The sequence below is a fragment of the Corythoichthys intestinalis genome, chromosome 5, assembly GCF_030265065.1.
Source record: "Corythoichthys intestinalis isolate RoL2023-P3 chromosome 5, ASM3026506v1, whole genome shotgun sequence".
Lineage (NCBI taxonomy): Eukaryota > Metazoa > Chordata > Actinopteri > Syngnathiformes > Syngnathidae > Corythoichthys > Corythoichthys intestinalis.
In genome coordinates, this window is record NC_080399.1 from 61055539 (window position 1) to 61077253 (window position 21715).

At 39.0% G+C, this 21715-nt stretch overlaps 1 protein-coding gene across 2 annotated transcripts in view; it reads left to right on the forward strand.

The window, feature by feature from the left end:
- The first annotated feature begins 2024 nt into the window (after positions 1 to 2024).
- vps4a (vacuolar protein sorting 4 homolog A) overlaps positions 2025 to 21715 on the forward strand; it is a 28765-nt gene continuing 9074 nt past the window's right edge. The window contains exons 1-7 of one of the 2 annotated variants that reach the window (XM_057837090.1): positions 2025 to 2248; positions 2614 to 2725; positions 2813 to 2957; positions 9183 to 9244; positions 9874 to 9993; positions 15069 to 15225; positions 18916 to 19064. In XM_057837090.1, coding sequence (XP_057693073.1) covers positions 2228 to 2248; positions 2614 to 2725; positions 2813 to 2957; positions 9183 to 9244; positions 9874 to 9993; positions 15069 to 15225; positions 18916 to 19064 — 766 coding nt within the window. In that variant the 5' untranslated portion in view covers positions 2025 to 2227. Of the gene's footprint in view, positions 2249 to 2276; positions 2536 to 2613; positions 2726 to 2812; positions 2958 to 9182; positions 9245 to 9873; positions 9994 to 15068; positions 15226 to 18915; positions 19065 to 21715 lie in introns of those variants that run through there. The other variant, XM_057837089.1, reaches the window with a different exon arrangement.

The following is a 21715-nucleotide window of genomic DNA, read 5'->3' on the forward strand; positions in this document are numbered from 1 at the left end:
ACAATCTTTTGTTGAAATCTCGTCAATTTTTCTTTTCTGTCTACATCAGGGGTGCCCAATCCCAGTCCTCGTGAGCCCCTATCCAGCTTGTTTTCCATGTCTCCCTCCTCTAACACACCTGAATCAACTAATCAGGATCGTTATCAGGCTGCTGCAGAGCTTGCTGATGAGCTGATCATTTGATTGAGGGGTGTTAAAGGAGGGAGACACGGAAAACAAGCTGGATAGGGGCTCTAGAGGACCGGGACTGGGCACCCCTGGTCTACATCTAGGGAGGTTAGCCACAGTGCCATGGACTTATTGATGACACTGCGCACGGTAGACACAGAAACATTCAGGTCTTTGGAGATGGACTTGTAGCCTTGAGATTGCCCATGCTTGCTCACAATTTTACTTCTCAAGTCCTCAGACATATCTTTGGTCTTCTTTCTTTTTTCCATGCTCAGTGTGGTACACACAAGGACACAGGTTAGGTCAACTTTAATCCATTTTAACTGGCTGCAAGTGTGATTTAGTTATTGCCACCACCTGTCATCTCCAAGAAGAAAACAATATGGTGGAAAACACAGACAAGACTGAAAAAAGTTTCTGCTCTTGCACTCCTCTTTAAAAGAAACTGCTGTATTTTAAGCCAAAACAACTGTTGTGTTTAATAGAACAATATGTCTATATGCTGCCATAGCAGATTCATTTCGCATTAAGCCCCTGAACTAATTTTAATTTGTCTGTTTTACCCTGAAAACCCTGGTTTACAGTTTACAGAATGCGCAACCGTTTTTGTTTCAAACCAGCCATGAAAACAAGGTAATTATATTTATTATTCAAAATGTCTGTCATTTTTATCTTAGAATCATTAATTGGTGTCTAATATTTTGTTTTAAAAAAAAAAAAGTCTTAAAACAATTATTCACTCGCATATTTTAAACTTTTAAACAAATTACGTCACAATGTGAAAAAAATGGCATCTGTAAAAAAGTCACAGATATCTACCTCATAACTATTCGCTAAATTGTTTTTTTTTTTTTTTTTTTGGTACTGTTGCATTTTCCCCGATATGTTAGATGATAAATAATCCATCCAAACAAAGAAAAATTGGGGAAAAAAATTTAAAGGGTAAATATATGAAAAAGAAAATCACGACCACTCCTTGATGTCTGCGATTTCTGCATTGCAACCCATGTTATATTACCATGTCTCACCCATAAAACCCCCCCAAAAATCCAGCTGTGGCCATTCACAGCTGTGTCTTGACACTCAGTGATACATGCGACATGGAGTTTTGGGATCGAAACAAGGTAAGTACGAGATAGTATCTCGTTAAAGTCATGGCGTCTGTAATTCTGCTCTCGCGTGCTCTCACCTCCAGATATGGTTTTGCTGTTTAAAAAACATTTTTTTTTAAAAAATGCCCTCCTGTCCAAATTTTTTGTTCCCCCAGAAAATTGAGATTTTAAGCTTTCCAATGATGTATCACACATGCATATCGGACAATTTTGAAATTTGGCCAAATTGGGGGTCTCAGAGCGGAAAGTCAAGTCACCTGAGTGTTTTCTGCTATATGCCAACGTCCGATTTACATACACAAGTGTTAAAAACACGCATAATAAAGACAACATACAAAAACATACAACAGCACACAAAAAAACAAAAAAAAAAAAAAACCCGTGCATTGCAGTCAAAGAAACGGTTTTTCTGTGTATTTTTTTCTCTCGTATTTCTTGTATATTTGATGTTCTTTATAAGTTTCAATTGCTTGTCATAATGATAACAATTTTATTTAAAAAAAAAAAAAAAAAAAAAAAAAAACGTCAGGGAGCTCTGGCAAGAAATTCTAGCCACTTTCAACCCTGATATTATGTTGAAAGTGTTAACACGCTATGCCATTTTCTTTCATATGGAAGTGCGTTATTTATTTTTTGACATCCTTTTCATTGTTTTCCAGTCACGAAAATTTAATTTGGCATACATCCTCAGCAAAACGATCAAACTCACAATCTGTGTGATAGTTTGAAGGTTTAAACCGGATGTAGTAGCCTATTTCATCTTTGAGATAAGGGCGGAGCTGGCGTCTTTGCTAGCTAACTCCACTGGAATTAGCCTGTTTTGTCATGTTAATATCAATGTATCTGTTGAAAACACCGCATAGTTAATCTGAGAGTGTGTTTAGTCATACGTTCGGAAATATTGAAGAAATAAATCTGGACGGAGAGCAGAAGTGTGAGATGAAATGTCAACGTCAACATTGCAGGTAGACTGCTTTTCAAGCTAGCATGTCGTAGTTGTTACTAAACAACCGTCGGAAAGATGCGGTTCAGCTAACAGCAGGCGCCACAGTGAGCTGTCGTCTTCAATTATCTCCTTTATAAAAACACAGTGTTTGACAAAACTGTTTAATTATTGTGTGTCATGATTAAATGCACGTTGTGTTGTGCTAGAGGTTGTTGAGCGCGCTGCAGCGCATTTGTGGCCCGTTATGGTCTGCATTATATTTAATGACATGCAGCAATGAGTGTTCTCGGTCAGTTGCTGTTGATGGTGAGGTGAACACGTTACCAACCTGGCATTTGAGATGTCTGTTTATTTATCTCTTACTTGTCTCTGCGTCACTGTCAGAAAGCGATTGATCTTGTGACCAAAGCCACAGAAGAAGACAAGTCGAAGAATTATGAGGAGGCATTGCGCCTTTACCAACATGCTGTGGAGTATTTTCTTCACGCCATTAAATGTGAGCAGTAGCAGTCGGACGTTTGCATTCCACTGGAGCAAACGTGGTTATTTTCATAGTGTTGTCTGAAATGTTTTGCCCACATAGATGAGGCCCACAGTGACAAGGCGAAGGAAAGCATTCGGGCAAAGTGTATGCAATATTTGGACAGAGCGGAGAAACTTAAGGATTACCTGAAGAATAAAGACAAACAGGGCAAGAAGCCAGTGAAGGAGTCCCAGAACAATGACAAGTAAGTGTTTTTTTTTTTTTTTTTTTTTTTTTTTAATTCGATTTATTTAAAGGGACAGGCAACACCTTTATCACGTGCATCCCAGCGGAAACAGTCTTGTCTAAGAAATTGGGGGGGGGGGGGGGATCACTTTTCTGATATGTAAAAATAGGCCTTAAAGCCGATATTTCCAGAGGGGTATTCCAAAAAGCAGGTTATGTGAAAACTGAGCAAGGAGGTAACTGAAACACTGAGTCATTCACCGTAGTAACAGTCTCTGTGAACTTAGCCTACTCGCTGGCAGGTTCTCTTGAGTTTCTGTGCTACACCTGCTGTGTGACATGTCCATTCCAATCTGATCCCATCGACATCTGAAGTGTAAATCATTCAAAATGCTTTGCGACACGAGAAAATCTTCTGATCCTGGGTAGACCTACGAACGCTACCGCTTCTCATGTAATAGTATAATTTACCTGACAGCCTCCTCTGGCCATACATAGTGGAGATGTTCCTATCGCATATGTATGCACCTGAGTCCGAGTCCGACACAGTCACGATCTGAGTTCCAAGCATGTTACAGTACTGTACTTTTTACTGTATTTCTTTCCTCTTCCACTGTTTCCTGGAGTATTGCAGAGTATAAAACATGTATATTTTTGTATCCTTTGGCAATGACATTGTATGTCTGGATTATGTTGTTACTTTATAGCCCTTAAAAAGGGAAAAAACATATATAAAGTAGGCCTGAATGATATTGGAAAATAATAACGTTGGGAAATATTTTTGCATTGGTTGCAATGCACCTAACTTTTTTTCTTCAGGTGCAGCAACTAGGCATCTGCTGGTACGAGCTTTCTCTCGCTAGATCAAAGCTACAAATCTGTCAACCATTGTCAACTTAAAGTACCGAGCACCAGCAGGTGAACAAGAAATAAAAAAACAAGTTTGGTCGCACTGCTTAGCTAGTAGAAGGGAGGTGAGAGGCCATAAGAGCATGAAAACAAATATATTTGTTAAATTAAAAAGCAAAGCCATTTCACCCGATTCAGATTCTCCGAAAAATGGTGCGATCGGCCGATTTCTGATTACCAGACCGGATCGGAAAATCCCTGATACATAAATAACCTGACACACCGTAAATGTGCGCATCTCTGCAAATCTTATGCATAGCGCTAGGTTTTTTTCCAAACAGCAGTTTTGGCGATGCAGAGCACAGGGTGAGTAGAGTGTGCAGAGTAGTGAGAAAAGTAACTGACACGGAAACATTTCTTGCCAGTAATGGTGATGCTCCCAGAAACCTCAAGGTGGAATTCCACAGGATTGTCAGGTGACTGCTGTAGAAGTCATATGGGCCCACTCTCTCGAGTTTTTACATCTTTAAATTGGCTATGAGTATGCTGCTACCTCAGCATGAGATAAATAGCTTAATTCATTTTCATTTTACTGTGTTTCCAAATCATTGTGTGCATTGATGGAACATAAATTCCAATTTCTGCACCTTCTGTAAATGATGGGGATGATGTGAACAGATTTTTCTTTTCACAGTACAATATCTAGGGCTCAAATATAATTTTGGCCTATAGTGGTATGAAAAAGTTTCCAAACCTTTTGGAATTTCTCACTTTTCTGCATAAAATCATCTTTGTCAAAATCACACAGATATAAATACAGTGTCTGCTTTAATGAAAACCACCCAAACATTTATAGGTATTCATATTTTTAATGAGTGTAGTATGCAAACAATGAGAGAAGGGGGAAAAATAAGTAAGTGAAGTAAGTGTGTAGGATCCACAACGAAAGCCCTTCAACCCGACGCTATCCTCTTCTTTCACGCCGCTCCATACGTTCGTTCTTTAATCCAACAAAATGTAATCCACAGCTTGACATCAAAATTACAAACAAAAGAGCAACTGAGAGATAGAGAATGTAGGTCAAAAAATTATCTGGGCGCAATACTTCCTATGCTTACTCCTTCATGCCCTGCGCCGACGGACTCGTCCAAAATGGCTCTCGCTGCCGATTATATGGTACGACATAACGTCACAAGCCCGTCCCACTAAACCAAACGACAAATAACAAGCCTGTCTTATATAACCAAATAACAATTACTGTAACAACTTCTTTTATAGAACAAAATCAATTCTTTACAATTAACATAAATAACTATCAAAACGTTATTTTAGGCACCTACTGTCTGCCTAAGGAGAGTGGTTTAAAGCTGCTCTGCCCACTATATAAAACACACCTGGTAAGAAATGTCTCAATGAGAAGCATTGTCTGATGTGGCTCGGTCAAAAGAGCTGTCTGAAGACCTGCGATCAATGATTCTTAATTTGTATCAAACTGGGAAAGGATCTAAAACCATCTCTAAAAGTCTGAATGTTCATCAATCGACAGTCAGAGAAGTTGTCTACAAATGGAGAGAGTTTGGCACTAATGCTTCTCTCCCAAGGAGTGGGTGTCCAACAAAGATGACGCCAAGAGATCAGCAGAATACCCAGACAGGTAAAAAAAGAACCCTAGAGTGTCTGCTAAAGACTTACAGAAATCACTGGCACAGTCCAATATCTCTGTGCACACATCAACTATACATCAAACTATGGCCAAGAATGGTGTTCATGGGACGACTTCACAGAGGAAGCTTCTGCTGTCTGAAAAAAAAAAAAACATTGTTGCTCGTTTAATGTTCGCAAAAAGGCACTTGGACACTCCACAGACGTTTTGGCAAAATATTTCGTGGAGTGATGAAACCAAAGTTGAATTGTTTGGGAGTAACACACAACGTCATGTGTGGAGGAAAAATGAAACTGCTCACCAACATCAACACCTCAGCCCCACTGTGAAGCATGGTGGAGGGAGCATCATCATTTGGGGCTGTTTTGCTGCCTCAGGGCCTGCATAACTTGCAATCATTAATGGAATAATGAATTCAAAAGTTTATCAGGAGGTTTTCCAGGAAAACCTGAGGCCTTCTGTAAGACAGTTGAAGCTAAAAAGAGGATAGATACTACAACAAGACAATGAGCCAAAACACAGAAGTAAATCAGCCACAGAATGGTTTCAGAAGAACAAAATACACATTCTGGAGTGGCCAAGTTAAAGTCCAGACTTGAACTCCATTGAGATGCTGTGGCATGACCTAAAGACAGCGATTCATGCCCGACATCTCGGGAATCTGACTGAATGACAGCAGTTTTGTCGAGAAGAATGGGCCAAGATTAGTCCCAACTGATGTGTCAGTCTGATCTGCAGCTACAGGAAGCGTCTGGTTGAAGTTATTGCTACCAAGGTGGGGGGCCACAAAATATTAAATGTGATGGTTCACTTACTTAGTTTTCCCCCTTCTGTCATTGTTTGCATACTATCCTCAAGATATGAAAACATATAGATGTTTGGGTGGCTTTAGTTAAAGCAGACGCTGTTTTTTTTCATCTGTGTAATTTTGACAAAGATCAGATCACATTTAGAGATTTTATGCAGAAATGTGAGAAATTCCAAAAGGTTGAGATACTTTTTCATACCACTGTATGTACCACTGTACCATGCAAGTTTGAGGGTATATAAAACATTTTGTTACATCACTATGTGAAGTAGCCACTGTATAATTCAATTCAATTCAATTCAATTTTATTTGTAGAGCCCTAAATCACAACAAGGTTGTCTCAAAGGGCTTTGCAGAGGCAATATGATACACAGTCAAATCGGGGTGTGACAAAATATTGAAATGGTGATATATCGTGATATTTTGCATCCCAAAAGGTTATCGATATGCTCCTGCCAAGAATCGAGATAATCGATATATTTTAAAAGGAGTCAATTGCCACGTTTACATGGAGCCAAATATTCCAATTACAATCGGAATATTTGTTCAAACCGAATAAATGTGTTCCATATAAACACCTCATTCGGAATGAACAGGCCCAAACCGAATGGAATTTCATTCCGATTCACAGGGGTGGAATATTCCTTTTCCCAAACCGATTAGAAGTAAAATTATATCATGTAACAGGGAAGCGGAATGGTGTCTGGTTGCGTTCTTTCTGCACATGCTCCGTACTGACGTGGTGACGTCACTTTGTGACGTAAGTAACGTCACTTGCAACATGGCTTCCAAGCACAGCGCACCTAATTGGAGTCCGGCGGAAAGATTGTATTTAATTCAAACTTTAAAAGAATTGAATATAATTGCTCGCTTAGACGGGCGTAAAACGAGGAACAGTGAACTATTTAAAAAAAGTTCACGAGAGGTTACACGAAGCCAGAATAGACCGGAGCGTTGACCAGATTAGAAACCGGTGGAAAACCGGCTACTACAAGGCAAAAGAGCAAAACAGCAGAAGCGGATACGACCCCACAAACACAACAGCAGCACTCTGACGATCCATCTCCATGTTTTGCAACGTGACGCTTTGTTTTGATTAATCTGCGCATGTCAGACGGCAGTTGTCAAACGTCCTTTCGGAATAAAGGCAGTCACATGTAAACGCTGGATCGGAATAGATGAAGTGACATGTAAACAGCTGATCTGAAATTTCCATTCGGAATGATTTGAATCGGTATGAATAAAAGTCAGCATGTAAACGTGGCTATTGTCTAAAAAAACAAAACAAAAATGAACCAACAAGTTGCTACCAAAATCTTCCACCATATTTGTGTCTCAGTTAAGTCTAAGGCTGCATTGACGGTGCTCGAAGCCCAATCCATATAGACTGGGAATGTTCCTTCATTTGAAACCAACGAATTCACAGTCATTCTGTCCAATTTTCAGGGCATTTACGCGTCACCTGCTGTTCATTTTAGGGCATTTACAGGTCATTTTCTGTTGAGTTTGAGTCACTGCCTATTCATTTGGATGATTACCAGGTCATTTCCTGCTCTGTAACGCTAAATAAACAGGGAGAGACCCATAAAATACCCCAAAATCAACAGGTAAATGACCTTAAACGGCCCAAAATTACCGCATTGCCTGGCATTGGCTGCCTCTACCGGTCATGGGAGGGTGGCAGCGCATGAACATTCGTTCATTCGCTGTCATCCCTCCCACTTCAAACGGATTGAACGTCTACTAGTGATACTCATCCCAATTCACAGCAAAAGCTTGTTTTTCTGTTCATTAGTTGTTTGTAGAATATCCTAGAATGATTTCCTGAACAATGTATCGATAATCGTTGTATCGCCATATAGTCAGATCATCGTTATCGTGAGCTTTGTATCGCAAATCGTATCGTATCGTGAGGTACCAAGAGGTTGCCACTCCTACAGTTGAAACAGTAGATGAATTAAATAAAGTTCTAGTCCAAGTCCTGGGCATCCCTCATCCTTAGACCCTCCATGTCAGCAAGGAAAAATTCCAAAAACCCTTTGGAAAACATGAGATACCTTGGGGAGAACCACAGTCAGGAGAGATCCACTCCCAGGACGGATAGACAAGATTCAGCAGTACTCCTATTGGGAATTATCAGACGGAGTTACAACATAGTAGAGTATAAACGTTTATTTTGTTGATTAGCCCAAAGCAATTAAAAAAACATGATTGAATTAAAATCAAAATGGTTCAATTGCCGAGATAAATATAATACCACTTTAGATGATTTTTATATTTCCTTTTTTGCTGCTTCCAACTCCTTTTTGCCATGTTGGATTGGACCTAAATAATAATTATATCCTGAATCTTAAATGTTTAATTGAATACTTCAAACTTACACCTTTACTTGAGCTGCAATTTCACCCCCATTCTGCTTCTCTCTCCTTTGTTGCTTCAATAGCACTGGGACCTTCGGCAAAAAGTTCACTGTATGCCTGCATTAGTATCTCCAGCTCACTGGGTCTGAAGTAACAGGCCCTTTCTTCCCCCCACTGCCATGGTGACAATCATTGTATTGGGGCTCCGTTAACTATGGCTATTTATGCCCGAAACCCCAGAAGAATATACTCTGTGTTCCCTTAACTAATTGAGATCACCTAATTTGGAGTCAGGTTATCAGTGTTTTCCACATCAGCGTAAGTCAATTCAGAGTTGACTGATGAACCCAGATTTTGGTGATCCACCTTTTTAGAATGCCCATCAGGAAGTGGGCAAACATTTATCTGTGCCGCTTATATTTTAAATCGCCGGCCCTTCCTCCTGACATCAGCAATATGCATTGTCCCGTTTTCAGTATGTTAGGTGTTGTCTGTTGTGTCTATTTATACGAGATGTGTTTTAATAGTTTATCTCTAAAGTTGAAAATTATGTGTTCTGTGTAGAAGTGACAGTGACAGTGAGGGGGAAAACCCGGAGAAGAAGAAGCTTCAGGAGCAACTTATGGGTGAGTGAACAAAACAGGAAATAAGTCACATCCTACAATCATGACTGCACAGTGCACATCTTGATGATAATAATAAAACTTCCATAAATAATTTATACATTTAATAGTATCGTACAGTTTTTTTCCAGCTGGCCTCATAATATCAATGAATCCTAACAGAAATCCTTAAAGACAATGAAAATTAGTCATGCCGGAATTGGAGGACATTTTGCATCAATATAATTAACATCCAATTTGGTCTGATTTGTGTACAGAGAAACTGTTTTTATGTTTGCTAATGTATGTATGTGTATGTCTATAAAACAGTACAGTTGTAGACTAAAGACAGGAGGCTGTAATAAAATACTTTTTTTTTTTTTTATTTTTATTTTTTTTTATTTTTTTTTTAAGGAAATAGTTATCCCATTTGTCGTCATTGTTACTTACAAAATGCCTAAAACAATTTCAAGTTAAATTGTGAAGGTAATTGAAAAAGTCACATTTATATGATTAATCATTTATTTAATCATCTGAATAATTGATTATGAAAATAATCGTTAGTTGCAGCCCTACCTAGCACAAACATATCACAATTATTACAAGTCTGTCCAACAAGTGATGAAAGTATGAATGCTAATGTCTGTGTCCAGGTGCGATTGTAATGGAGAAGCCCAATGTAAGGTGGAATGATGTGGCTGGGCTAGAGGGAGCCAAGGAAGCTCTAAAAGAGGCCGTCATTCTTCCCATCAAATTCCCGCACCTTTTTACAGGTAACGTCTAAATAAAGAACGTCAAAAGAGGTTACAGTTGCTGAAATGTATTTCTTATTGCCATCACTCTAATTACAGGATGACATATTTATTTTCTTCACAATTTGAAACCGTCACCACATCTTAAGAGGTTCTGATATAGAATTGTAAGGCATTTAGACACCCTTACATCCTTCACTAATTTTTGATGTTGCAGCCATTGTTGAAATCATCACCACATCGAGATTTAAAAAGGTGTCAATATTAAAAAAAAAAAAAAAAAAGAAAGAAAGAACCAACTAGTTGCTACCAAAATTCTCCACCATAATAGTGTCTCAGTTAACTCTATGGCTGCCATTGACGGCGTTCGACGCCTACTACATTTAGACTGGGAGGGGCAACTGGAAACTAGAGCATTTAAAGGTAGGTCACTTTCTTTTCATTTTAAGGGCGTATACAGGTCACTTACTGTTGAGTTTGAGTCACTGCCTATTCATTTGGGAGATTCCAGGGTCACTTCCGGTTCAAAACATGAACATTCGTTCATTGGCTGCCACCAGTGTTGTCTTTGGCAGCCCTATTAATCTCTATCTTAATCTTTTGGCCGAAAATACATACAGTATTAGCCTTTGACTTAGTCATATTTTAGTCATTTCAAAATGTGTTAATTTTAGTCGACGAATATTCAAACAAGTTTTAGTCTAGTTTTAGTTGACAAAAAAAAAAAAAAAATTGTATTAGTTGATGGATACACAAGGTTTTACCAAAAAAATAATAATAAAGGAGAGCCTACCGTCGGGCCACTGCCAAAAAGCTTTGACTAATGCAGAGAGGAGACGATTATTATCATCAAGGCGAAATGCTGCCACTCGCAACTTAAAACGAGAAACCCCACAGGCCGAATAGCTATCTAGCTATAACGTTAGCTACTTAGTAACGTAATTTTTTCTGTCAGATTTTTCTCCCAAAGCTTTTGTGGTGATCAATAAGCAGTCTTTTACGTTCAGTTGGATTCTCAATATTAACCAGAGGTGCTAAATAAATGACGTACATCAAAGACATACATGATGATGTGCAACATGAATACAACATAAATAAAATGCTTAAAGTTGAGATTTTTTTTTCTCTCAACGTTGAGATAGTGACGTGCATTCGACGGGAACTTTCCTTCGTGTGCGTCCGTGACCAAACTCAAGTACGTATTCCTTTTTTTATAGAAAGTTTGTGGGGTCTTGACAGTTTAGATTAGTTATATTTTACTCTATTTGTGTAGTGACAAGCTAGTAAACAAGTAGGCGGTCAAATGTTAGAAAAATAACATTAATAGTCTCCATGCTATCAAATATATATGGCGGAAAACACTCAGGTGACTTGAAGTTCTGCTCTGAGACCCCCAATTTGGCCAACTTTAAAAATTGTCCGATATGCATGTGTGAGACATCCTTGGAAAGCTTAAAATCTCAATTTTCTGGGGGAAGAAAAATTTTGAACAGGAGGGCATTTAAAAAAAATATGGAGGTGAGAGCTTGAGAAAGAGCAGAATTAAAGACGCCATGATTTTAACAAGATATCGCGTACTTACCTTGTTTCGATCCAAAAACTCCATGTAGCATGTATCACTGAGTGTCAAGACACAGCTGTGAATGACTACAGCTGGATGTTTTGGGGATTTTATGGGTGAAACATGGTCATATAACAAGGGTCGCAATGCAGAAATCGCAGACATCAAGGAGTGGTTGAGATTTTCTTTTTCATATATTTATCCTTTTAAACGTTCTTTTTTTTTTTTTTTTTTCTTTGCTTGGATCGATTATTTATCGTCTAACATATCGGAGAAAATGTGACAGTAACAAAAAAAAAAAACAATTAAACGATAGTTATGAGGTAGATATCCGGGACTTCTTTACAGACACCATTTTTTTCATTGTGATGTCATTTGTTCAAAAGTTTAAAACATGCGAGTGAATAATTTTTTATAGTCGTTTTTTTTTTGTTTTTTTAAAGGAAATATTAGACATCAATTAATGATTCAAAGCTAAAAATGACAGACATTTTGAATAATAAATATAATTATCTTCGTTTTATGGCTGGGTTGAAACAAAAGCGGTTGCGCAACGTCTGTAAGCGGGGGTTTCTGGGGTAAAACGGACAAATTAAAAATAGTTTGGGGACTTGATGCGCCATGAATCTGCTATGGCAGCATATAGACATATTGTTCTTTCAAACACTACAGTTGTTTTGGCTTAAAATACAGCAGTTTCTTTTAAAGAGTAGTGCAAGAGCAGAAACTCTTTTTCAGTCTTGTCTGTGTTTTCCGCCATATATACATATATATATATATATATATATATGTTAGGGGTGTAACGGTACACAAAAATCTCGGTTCGGTACGTACCTCGGTTTTGAGGTAACGGTTCGGTTCATTTTCGGTACAGTAAGAAAACAAAATGCAACATATAAATGTGCTAGTTGTTTTTTACACACTTTTGTGCTTTCAACAATAGGAACAGTAGCCTATACAAAGCTAGAATTCTGTTCAAAAAATAGCGGGAATTTAAAGATAATCCAACAACAATTTGCCTTTCAGACCCCCGCATATTGGTCAGCTTTCTTTCTGAAAGAAAGAAGAAAAAAGAAGTCCTGTGCTAAAGAGAAAATCAATCCTAATGACAAAGATTTTAACATGTATTTTACAAAGGAAATGCCCCAATGAAACATTTTTTTTCCTTATGAACGGTTTTCAAGAGCATTATTGGTGGATTTTTTCAAGTTAAAGCGCCACACAAAAATTAATAAATTTAATTGTGTAAGCAGGATTATTATTATTATTATTATTTAATTACAGGTGTTTTAGCTCATTTCAATTCATTTTATTTAAATGGGCTATTATTTTTTTAATTATGTGTTTTCATTTATATTGTCTACTTTATGTTGTATAACTTTAGTTCCTATGTGAATATTAGTTCCTACTTGTTTTGTTGTAGTAGGAGGGTTTTGTCTTGAACACGGGGCCGTGTTGGTTATTATTATAGCAGAGAAGACAACTGTAAATCAACAAAGACAAGTCAACTTTGCCCCAGTCTACCACCCAAGAGATCTGATGGACTTAAAAAGTGGGTTACGATTGCATATTAGTTTGAAAATCGACCGGATCCACCGTATTTTTACACGAGTGACTTCCGGTCTGCCCGGTCTGCTAGCTAGTAATATTGACGCTGGAGGGCCGCGTCTCGCGTCAAATAATAAACTCTGCCGTTCTTTTCGCATGCATCGCGTTCAGCCGCTTCCGGGACGCGTCTAACACGCGGCCGCACTGCAACTGGTGTGCATTGGCTGACAGACTTTAACGCCCGTGTTTCACTGCATTCTCGCGCCGGCCACGTTGTCGTGCCGTTTCTGGGTTATATACTGTGCTACCGTGTTGGTCCTCATCATAGTAGAGAAGACGGAGTAAATATAATCTACACAAAGAAACTGTAACCCGATCGACTCACAGCCTCGAAAAGTAAGGGTTACACTACGTCAGAAACATGTTCGGTACGCCTCCGTTCCGAACCGAGCACCAAGTACCGAAACGGTTCAATACGAATACATGTACCGTTACACCCTTAATATATGTGTATATATATATATATATATTTTTTTTTTTTTTTTTTTTTTACAAATCGATCATTAACTTACCTTTGAGCAAGCATAAGTGTCCTTGGGTGCCTGTCTTGACATTCAGTTGTTTATTCGGTCGACAACGGAGCCTTCTCCATAGCTTGCATTTGGCGAGCTTTCTTTTAGACTTTGAAAAAGGCACCTTAAAATTCCTCCCCCAATCTTTCAGGGTACCTGGTGTCGGAATGACAGGTACCCAACGCACAGCATTAAACCATCAGGTTTTTGCAATTTTAAAGTTAGAAAAAAGATGTTTTAAGTAGGGCTGTCAAAATTATCGCGTTAACGGGCGGTAATTAATTTTTTAAATTAATCACGTTAAAATATTTGACGCAATTAACGCACATGTCCCGCCCAGACAGTATTCTGCCTTTTGGTAAGTTTTACAGCAAGGCTTTTTGTGCTGTCTCACAGCGAACTCTTGTGGTCGCTTTGCGACATGGTTTGTTGTTTTCTTGCCAGTTCAATATGGCTGCACGACGTCTCGGGCTGACGCCTACGTTGTAATGTTGTGCTTGTATGATCCTTGGACAAGATTTGTCCGTAAGTATGGTTGTTGTAAAGAATGTACATATTATGTTAGTAAGCGAAATGTTATATTTTTTGTATGAGACGCTTTTTGTTTATGTTTAGTGAACCTGTATAGCGTGCTAAGCTAACGTTGTTGCTAATGCAATGCTTGTGTGCTTTTTTTGTAGTTTTACGACGGTCTAAAGAGGACAATGGTTTGAGGCCATTTTACTAATACATCAAATGAAAAAGGAAGAAGTCTGATTATTAAGGCGTCGTTCACTAGCTGTCTAGCTTTGGAAAAAGTAGACGCTTCGGAGTGAGGACAGCATAGACAGATTTAAATGACAGTAGAGTGAAATGCCCACTACAGTCCTTATGTACCGTATGTTGAATGTATATATCCATCTTGTGTCTTATCTTTCCATTCCAACAATTTATTTTACAGAATATATATATAATTTACAGAAAATTATGGCATATTTTATAGATGGTTTGAATTGCGATTAATTGCGATTAATTACGATTAATTAATTTTTAAGCGGTAATTAACTCGATTAAAAATTTTAATCGTTTGACAGCCCTAGTTTTAAGTCAAGACTACACAGTATTCCTATGCAACTCTACAGCTGGTGTCCGACTTTTGGGATCTGGGGGCATGGTTTTGCAATGGGTCCATTGCTCGGTTTGGTCAACCGCCACAATTACCATAACTACGAAGGGTTCTGGTTTCCATTGCAAATGTCTTCTCTTTGAGGATTATGGGGGGCACAGGGAAAAATCTTGCCATGTGATAGAACTCTGCATAAATGTAAAACAAACCAAAAAAAGTATTTTTCTGTGAATATGGTTGCCTGCCAGATATGTAAATGTTCACCTCGTGTCCTATTTGTCATACACAACAACAAGATGTTTGTTCCCAGGTAAGCGGACGCCATGGAGAGGCATCCTGCTGTTTGGCCCACCGGGAACAGGAAAATCATACCTGGCAAAGGCTGTGGCCACTGAGGCTAACAACTCCACCTTCTTCTCGGTCTCTTCCTCAGACCTCATGTCTAAGTGGCTGGGAGAAAGTGAGAAGTATGTTAACTTGTTTTTACAAAAAATACACTTAAGAAGCCATAGGTGTTTAATCCTATTGGTCGTGCAGCCACATTTGCATGATATAGCTGTGCTGGAAATGTTGCACTGAGCTGACTGCTCATTGTTCTTTGTGAAGTTGAGCGAAACTTTCGCACACCGCCGCACAGTAACTACGATTGAAGTGAAGTTGCAATACACACTCTTCATCTGGCTTCTTCTTAGTGGTGTTCGGCAGCCATTTTTTTCCGATCTGCGGTCAGGGCACAGGAACATGGAATTGAAATTTATAAATTCGAACGGTTCCAGGAGCATCGGAGTGTTAGTCCCGGATCACATCGATGCTCGATGCCCAACCCTATGTACCACTGTACTTAGATAAACACTAAAACCTTGAAACCAATGTTCCCTCTATCTTTTCATTTGTCTGAGCAGACACACAAGCACAACATCAGATGTATACACTGTGGCCATTTACCAGTGTTATGCCTGTTCAAAACCTTGGATCATAGCAAGTTACATGGCTTATTAAAACAATGAAATTACAGCAACAATTTTTTCATTAGTATACTTTTAATATAATTGATTTGCCAACTTAAAATGAAAAAGACCAAAATCTCGTTGTTCATGAGATGTGTACTATCTTATATGTGAGAGTCCTGCTTTAACCATAGGAGGAGCCTGCTTTGGCCTGGTTAAAGTCCAGTTGTAGTATGGTTGAGTTAACATAATGAACAACGACAATGGCAGTACAGTATATATATCAAACTCCCACATTAAAACTGTTCAGACAATATGGACACTTCAAGATTCCTATTCTCAGTGTCTGAGCAGATACACTGCGAAAACACATCTCCTTAAAACAAGATAAATTCCCTTGTTTTCAGTGTAAATCTACTAGAAATAAGTGTAATTATCTGCCAGTGCTTCAAGTCAATTTCACTCAGATTTCTTGAAACAAGGAAAAATAGCTAGCTGAACATAGGTTTAAGGACTTAAGCTTGCTTGTCAGAAATGCTATTAAATCAAGAATAGATATTTTTCAAGATTATTTGAAAGCAATTTTTTCTGGATTTAGGTAAAAAATGACCAAATTTTAGATATATAGGCTTAATAAAAAGTCACGTTTACTTAAATAAGTTGAATAATCTGTTGCATTCATCTGTTAACTAGTCTTTAACGCTCAAAACAGAATGGAGAAAAGTATTTGATTAGATCTAAGAAAAGTTAAGACGTTATAAATTTGCAATGGACAGGTTAAAAAAGGGGAAAGCAGAAAAAAAAATCTCACTCAGTTACCGCTTGTCCTTCTATTTGCTCATACTCCAGACAGCCATTCCATCTTAAAAGAACTTTTTTTTTTCTTTGGCTTAATGAGTGTAGTATTGCTGCTCGTTCTTTTCGCCATGACAAGGGGTTAGCATTTGTGTCTCTTAACTCAGCTGCACTGTTGTTAGCTAGCTAACTTGCAGGATGCCTATGAGCAGGGCACATACAGTGCCTTGCAAAAGTATTCGGCCCCCTTGAACCTTGCAACCTTTCGCCACATTTCAGGCTTCAAACATAAAGATATAAAATTTTAATTTTTTGTCAAGAATCAACAACAAGTGGGACACAATCGTGAAGTGGAACAAAATTTATTGGATTATTTAAACTTTTTTAACAAATAAAAAACTGAAAAGTGGGGCGTGCAATATTATTCGGCCCCCTTGCGTTAATACTTTGTAGCGCCACCTTTTGCTCCAATTACAGCTGCAAGTCGCTTGGGGTATGTTTCTATCAGTTTTGCACATCGAGAGACTGACATTCTTGCCCATTCTTCCTTGCAAAACAGCTCGAGCTCAGTGAGGTTGGATGGAGAGTGTTTGTGAACAGCAGTCTTCAGCTCTTTCCACAGATTCTCGATTGGATTCAGGTCTGGACTTTGACTTGGCCATTCTAACACCTGGATACGTTTATTTTTGAACCCTTCCATTGTAGATTTGGCTTTATGTTTTGGATCATTGTCCTGTTGGAAGATAAATCTCCGTCCCAGTCTCAGGTCTTGTGCAGATACCAACAGGTTTTCTTCCAGAATGTTCCTGTATTTGGCTGCATCCATCTTCCCGTCAATTTTAACCATCTTCCCTGTCCCTGCTGAAGAAAAGCAGGCCCAAACCATGATGCTGCCACCACCATGTTTGACAGTGGGGATGGTGTGTTCAGGGTGATGAGCTGTGTTGCTTTTACGCCAAACATATCGTTTTGCATTGTGGCCAAAAAGTTCAATTTTGGTTTCATCTGACCAGAGCACCTTCTCCCACATGTTTGGTGTGTCTCCCAGGTGGCTTGTGGCAAACTTTAAATGAGACTTTTTATGGATATCTTTGAGAAATGGCTTTCTTCTTGCCACTCTTCCATAAAGGCCAGATTTGTGCAGTGTACGACTGATTGTTGTCCTATGGACAGACTCTCCCACCTCAGCTGTAGATCTCTGCAGTTCATCCAGAGTGATCATGGGCCTCTTGGCTGCATCTCTGATCAGTTTTCTCCTTGTTTGAGAAGAAAGTTTGGAAGGACGGCCGGGTCTTGGTAGATTTGCAGTGGTCTGATGCTCCTTCCATTTCAATATGATGGCTTGCAGAGTGCTCCTTGAGATGTTTAAAGCTTGGGAAATCTTTTTGTATCCAAATCCGGCTTTAAACTTCTCCACAACAGTATCTCGGACCTGCCTGGTGTGTTCCTTGGTTTTCATAATGCTCTCTGCACTTTAAACAGAACCCTGAGACTATCACAGAGCAGGTGCATTTATACAGAGACTTGATTACACACAGATGGATTCTATTTATCATCATCGGTCATTTAGGACAACCTTGGATCATTCAGAGAACCTCACTGAACTTCTGGAGTGAGTTTGCTGCACTGAAAGTAAAGGGGCCGAATAATATTGCACGGCCCACTTTTCAGTTTTTTATTTGTTAAAAAAGTTTAAATTATCCAATAAATGTTGTTCCACTTCACGATTGTGTCCCACTTGTTGTTGATTCTTGACAAAAAAATTAAATTTCATATCTTTATGTTTGAAGCCTGAAATGTGGCGAAAGGTTGCAAGATTCAAGGGGGGCCGAATACTTTTGCAAGGCACTGTATGCACAACACTGTTAATGCTATGATTGGCTGCGCATCTTAAGTGAAGTGAATTGTATCACATTATTAGTTACACACTTGTCGTTCCTTGAGTTAAGTTGCAAAATGGTACAGAAAACAAATTTGTTGATCTAATTAACTAGATTATGTCAATTCTAAAATTAGATATAAATTAATACTGTAACGCTTGCTATGATTGGCAAAGGAATGTTGCTTCAGTAAATTAGCACAGGAGTCTAGCTCACTTTTCACCACCAATGGGAGCGTCGCGTTGGCGTATTGAACGCACCAATAGGAGCGTCATGTTGCCATATCGAACGCACCAAGAGGAGTGTCGCGCTGACCCATCACAGCGGCGCCGACAGTTGAACTTGTCGTGTTGCTGTGTCCAACGCACCAATAGGACTGTCGCGCTGACACATCGCTGCGGCGCTGACAGTGATGCTATAATACGTTTCTGCTAGATTTTATTTTGTGCGTTGCATAGATTTTCTTGTGCGCTGAGTATGCGCAAGCAGCTTAGAGGGAACATTACTTGAAACATCTTTTTCTTTTCTTTTCAAGACTTGTCAAAAACCTGTTTGATCTAGCCCGTCAGCACAAACCCTCCATCATCTTTATCGATGAGGTGGACTCTCTGTGTGGCTCCAGGAATGAGAACGAGAGTGAAGCTGCTCGCCGCATTAAGACAGAGTTTCTGGTCCAGATGCAGGGTGAGCGGAAGCTGTCTCTGCTGCTGATTAATTGAACAGCAAATATTTAGTGCCTCAGTTTATTTTTTTTTTCTTGAAAATTTGCAGCCATAAAATTGCATAGATGTGCTTCAATTTGTATGTCCATGTTGCTATGCATGTTTACATACTTTTCACAGCAGTCATTTTTAATTAAACAGAATTAATTCTGTATAGAAAACAAATTTTCTCTGCCAAAAATTACCCCATGGATGAGATAAATTGTTTCGCCGGACGTAATGACGTTGTCAAATGTGCCACCATCCATCCCACCCCATATGATTCAGGTCTTTAATTATTCAAATTAAATACAGTAATCTCTCGCTACTTTGCGGTTCGCAGTTTTCAGTGCATTGCACGGTTTTAAAAAGTTCTCAAAAAAATAAAAAGTCATGCATTTTTTCATTATGAGGCTCATGAGAATCTTTCGCAACAAGACACTGTACATGATTCGAGGGGGCTTTGTACATACCCACGGACACTCATCCAACGCACAGGAATGATCCCGGCACTCCTAAGAAAACCAAAGAGCACCATCGCAGCTGCCTCTATTACGATTGATACGACAAGACCACCAACAACGGTGGCTTTATTCCATGAGGTGGTTGGCTGCGCACCATTGCAGCTTACTCTATGGTGATTGACAAACAGACCTCCAATAAGAGTGGCATCATCCCATGAGCCAATTGGCTGTGCACATACCAGCGTCACCCAGCCTCTTACAGTGAAGAAAATTAGTATTTGAACACCCTGCGATTATGCGATTTCTCCACCTTAGAAATGATGAGCTGGTTTTTAAATTTTAATGGTAGGTGCTTTTCCACTGTGAGAGACAATCTAAGAAAAGAAATCCCACTATGATTTTTTAAAACAATTTATTTGAATTATACTGCTGCAAATAAGTATTTGCATACCTGTCTGTTAGCTAGAATTGTGAGCCTCAAAGACCTGTTAGTGGACTTTTTGAGTCTGACTTTTTGACCCGTTTGAGGCGGTTAGGTGCATGTAAACACCTGTCCACACCATACACCCAAAGGAGCTGTCCAAAGAGACCAGACACACTACTGTAGACCTCTACAAGGCTGGAAAGAGTCATGGGCAATTGCCAGGCAGCTTGGGGATATAAGATCTATCATTGAAGCAATTATCAGATAATGGAAGAAGCTAAACATGACTGTCAGTCTCCCTCGGACTGGGGCTCAATGCAAGATCTAACTCTCAGGGTCTCAATTATCCTAAGAATTGTGAGGAATCAGCCAAGAAGCTGGCCAATGACCTGAAAGGAGAGGAAGGAAAGGAGGAAGGAGGAGGAGGAAATCACCATTTCAAAGGTTACTGTTGGTAATACACTAAGACATCATGGTTTACTTGGATCAGGTTTTTAACTCGAGTTGCTCGAGTATTCATTTCAGCTCTAGTTTAAAATCATGCACGGCATGGAAGGTTCCCCTGCTTAAACCAGCACGTGTCCTGACCCGTTTAAAATTTGCCAATGACCATTTGGATGATCCATGGGAGAAAATCATGTGGTCATATGAGACTAAAATGGAATTTTTGGGTCTTAATTCCACTCATAGTGTTTGTAAGAAGAAGAATGATGAGTACCATCCCAAGAACACCATCCCTACTGTGAAGTATTTGGGTTGTAGCATCATTCTTTTGGGGCGTTTTTCTGCACATGGGACTCAACGACTGCATTGTATTAAGGAGAGGATGACCAGGGCCGTGTATTGTGAGATTTTGGGGAATAACCTCCTTCCCTCAGTTAGAGCAATGAAAATGGGTCGTGATAGGGTCTTCCAACAATACAATGGCCCGAAACAGACAGCCAGAATAATCAAGGAGTTGAAAGCATATCAAGGTTCTGGAGGGACCTAGCCAGTCTCCAGACCTAAACCCAATAGAAAATCTTTGGAGGAAGCTCAAACTGTGTGTATCTCCGTGACAGTCCAGAAACCTGATTGATTTAGAGAAGATCTGTGTGGAGCAATGGTGCAAAATTCTTCTGGCAGTGTGTGCAAACCTGGTGAGACGTTACAGGAAACATTTGACCTCTGTAATTGTAAACAAAGACTACAGTACCAAATATTGACATTGATTTTTTTCAAGTATTGAAATACTTATTTGCAGCAGTATAATACAAATAAATTGTTTAAAAAATTATACACGGTGATTTCTGGAATTTTTTTAAAAGATTGTTTCTCACAGTGGGCAAGTACCTACGCTGAAAATTTCAAACCCACCCATCATTTCTAAGTGGGAGAACTTGCAAAACCGCAGGGTGTTCAAATACTTATTTTCCTCACTGTAGATACTTCAATTATTGTTAATAGATTTAAATACTGCACTGTATGTATGTATGTATGTTTGTGTGTATGTGTGTTTGTATATGTGAAGTAGTAGTGTTTTTTCCTTTGTTTTGGGGGGGGGTTCTGTTCCCCATTTACCACAAAAAAGGAGGGATTGCTGTATATAATTTGAAAGCACACATCAACAATTAGACTATAAAAACTACCAAATTTATTACAACCCCAATTCAGTTGTATGAAAGAAAAAAGGGAAGCTTTACTATGCAGTCCCCGGGGTACGAACGAGTTCCGTTGCTACGCTGGCGAGCTAACCCGAATTTATAT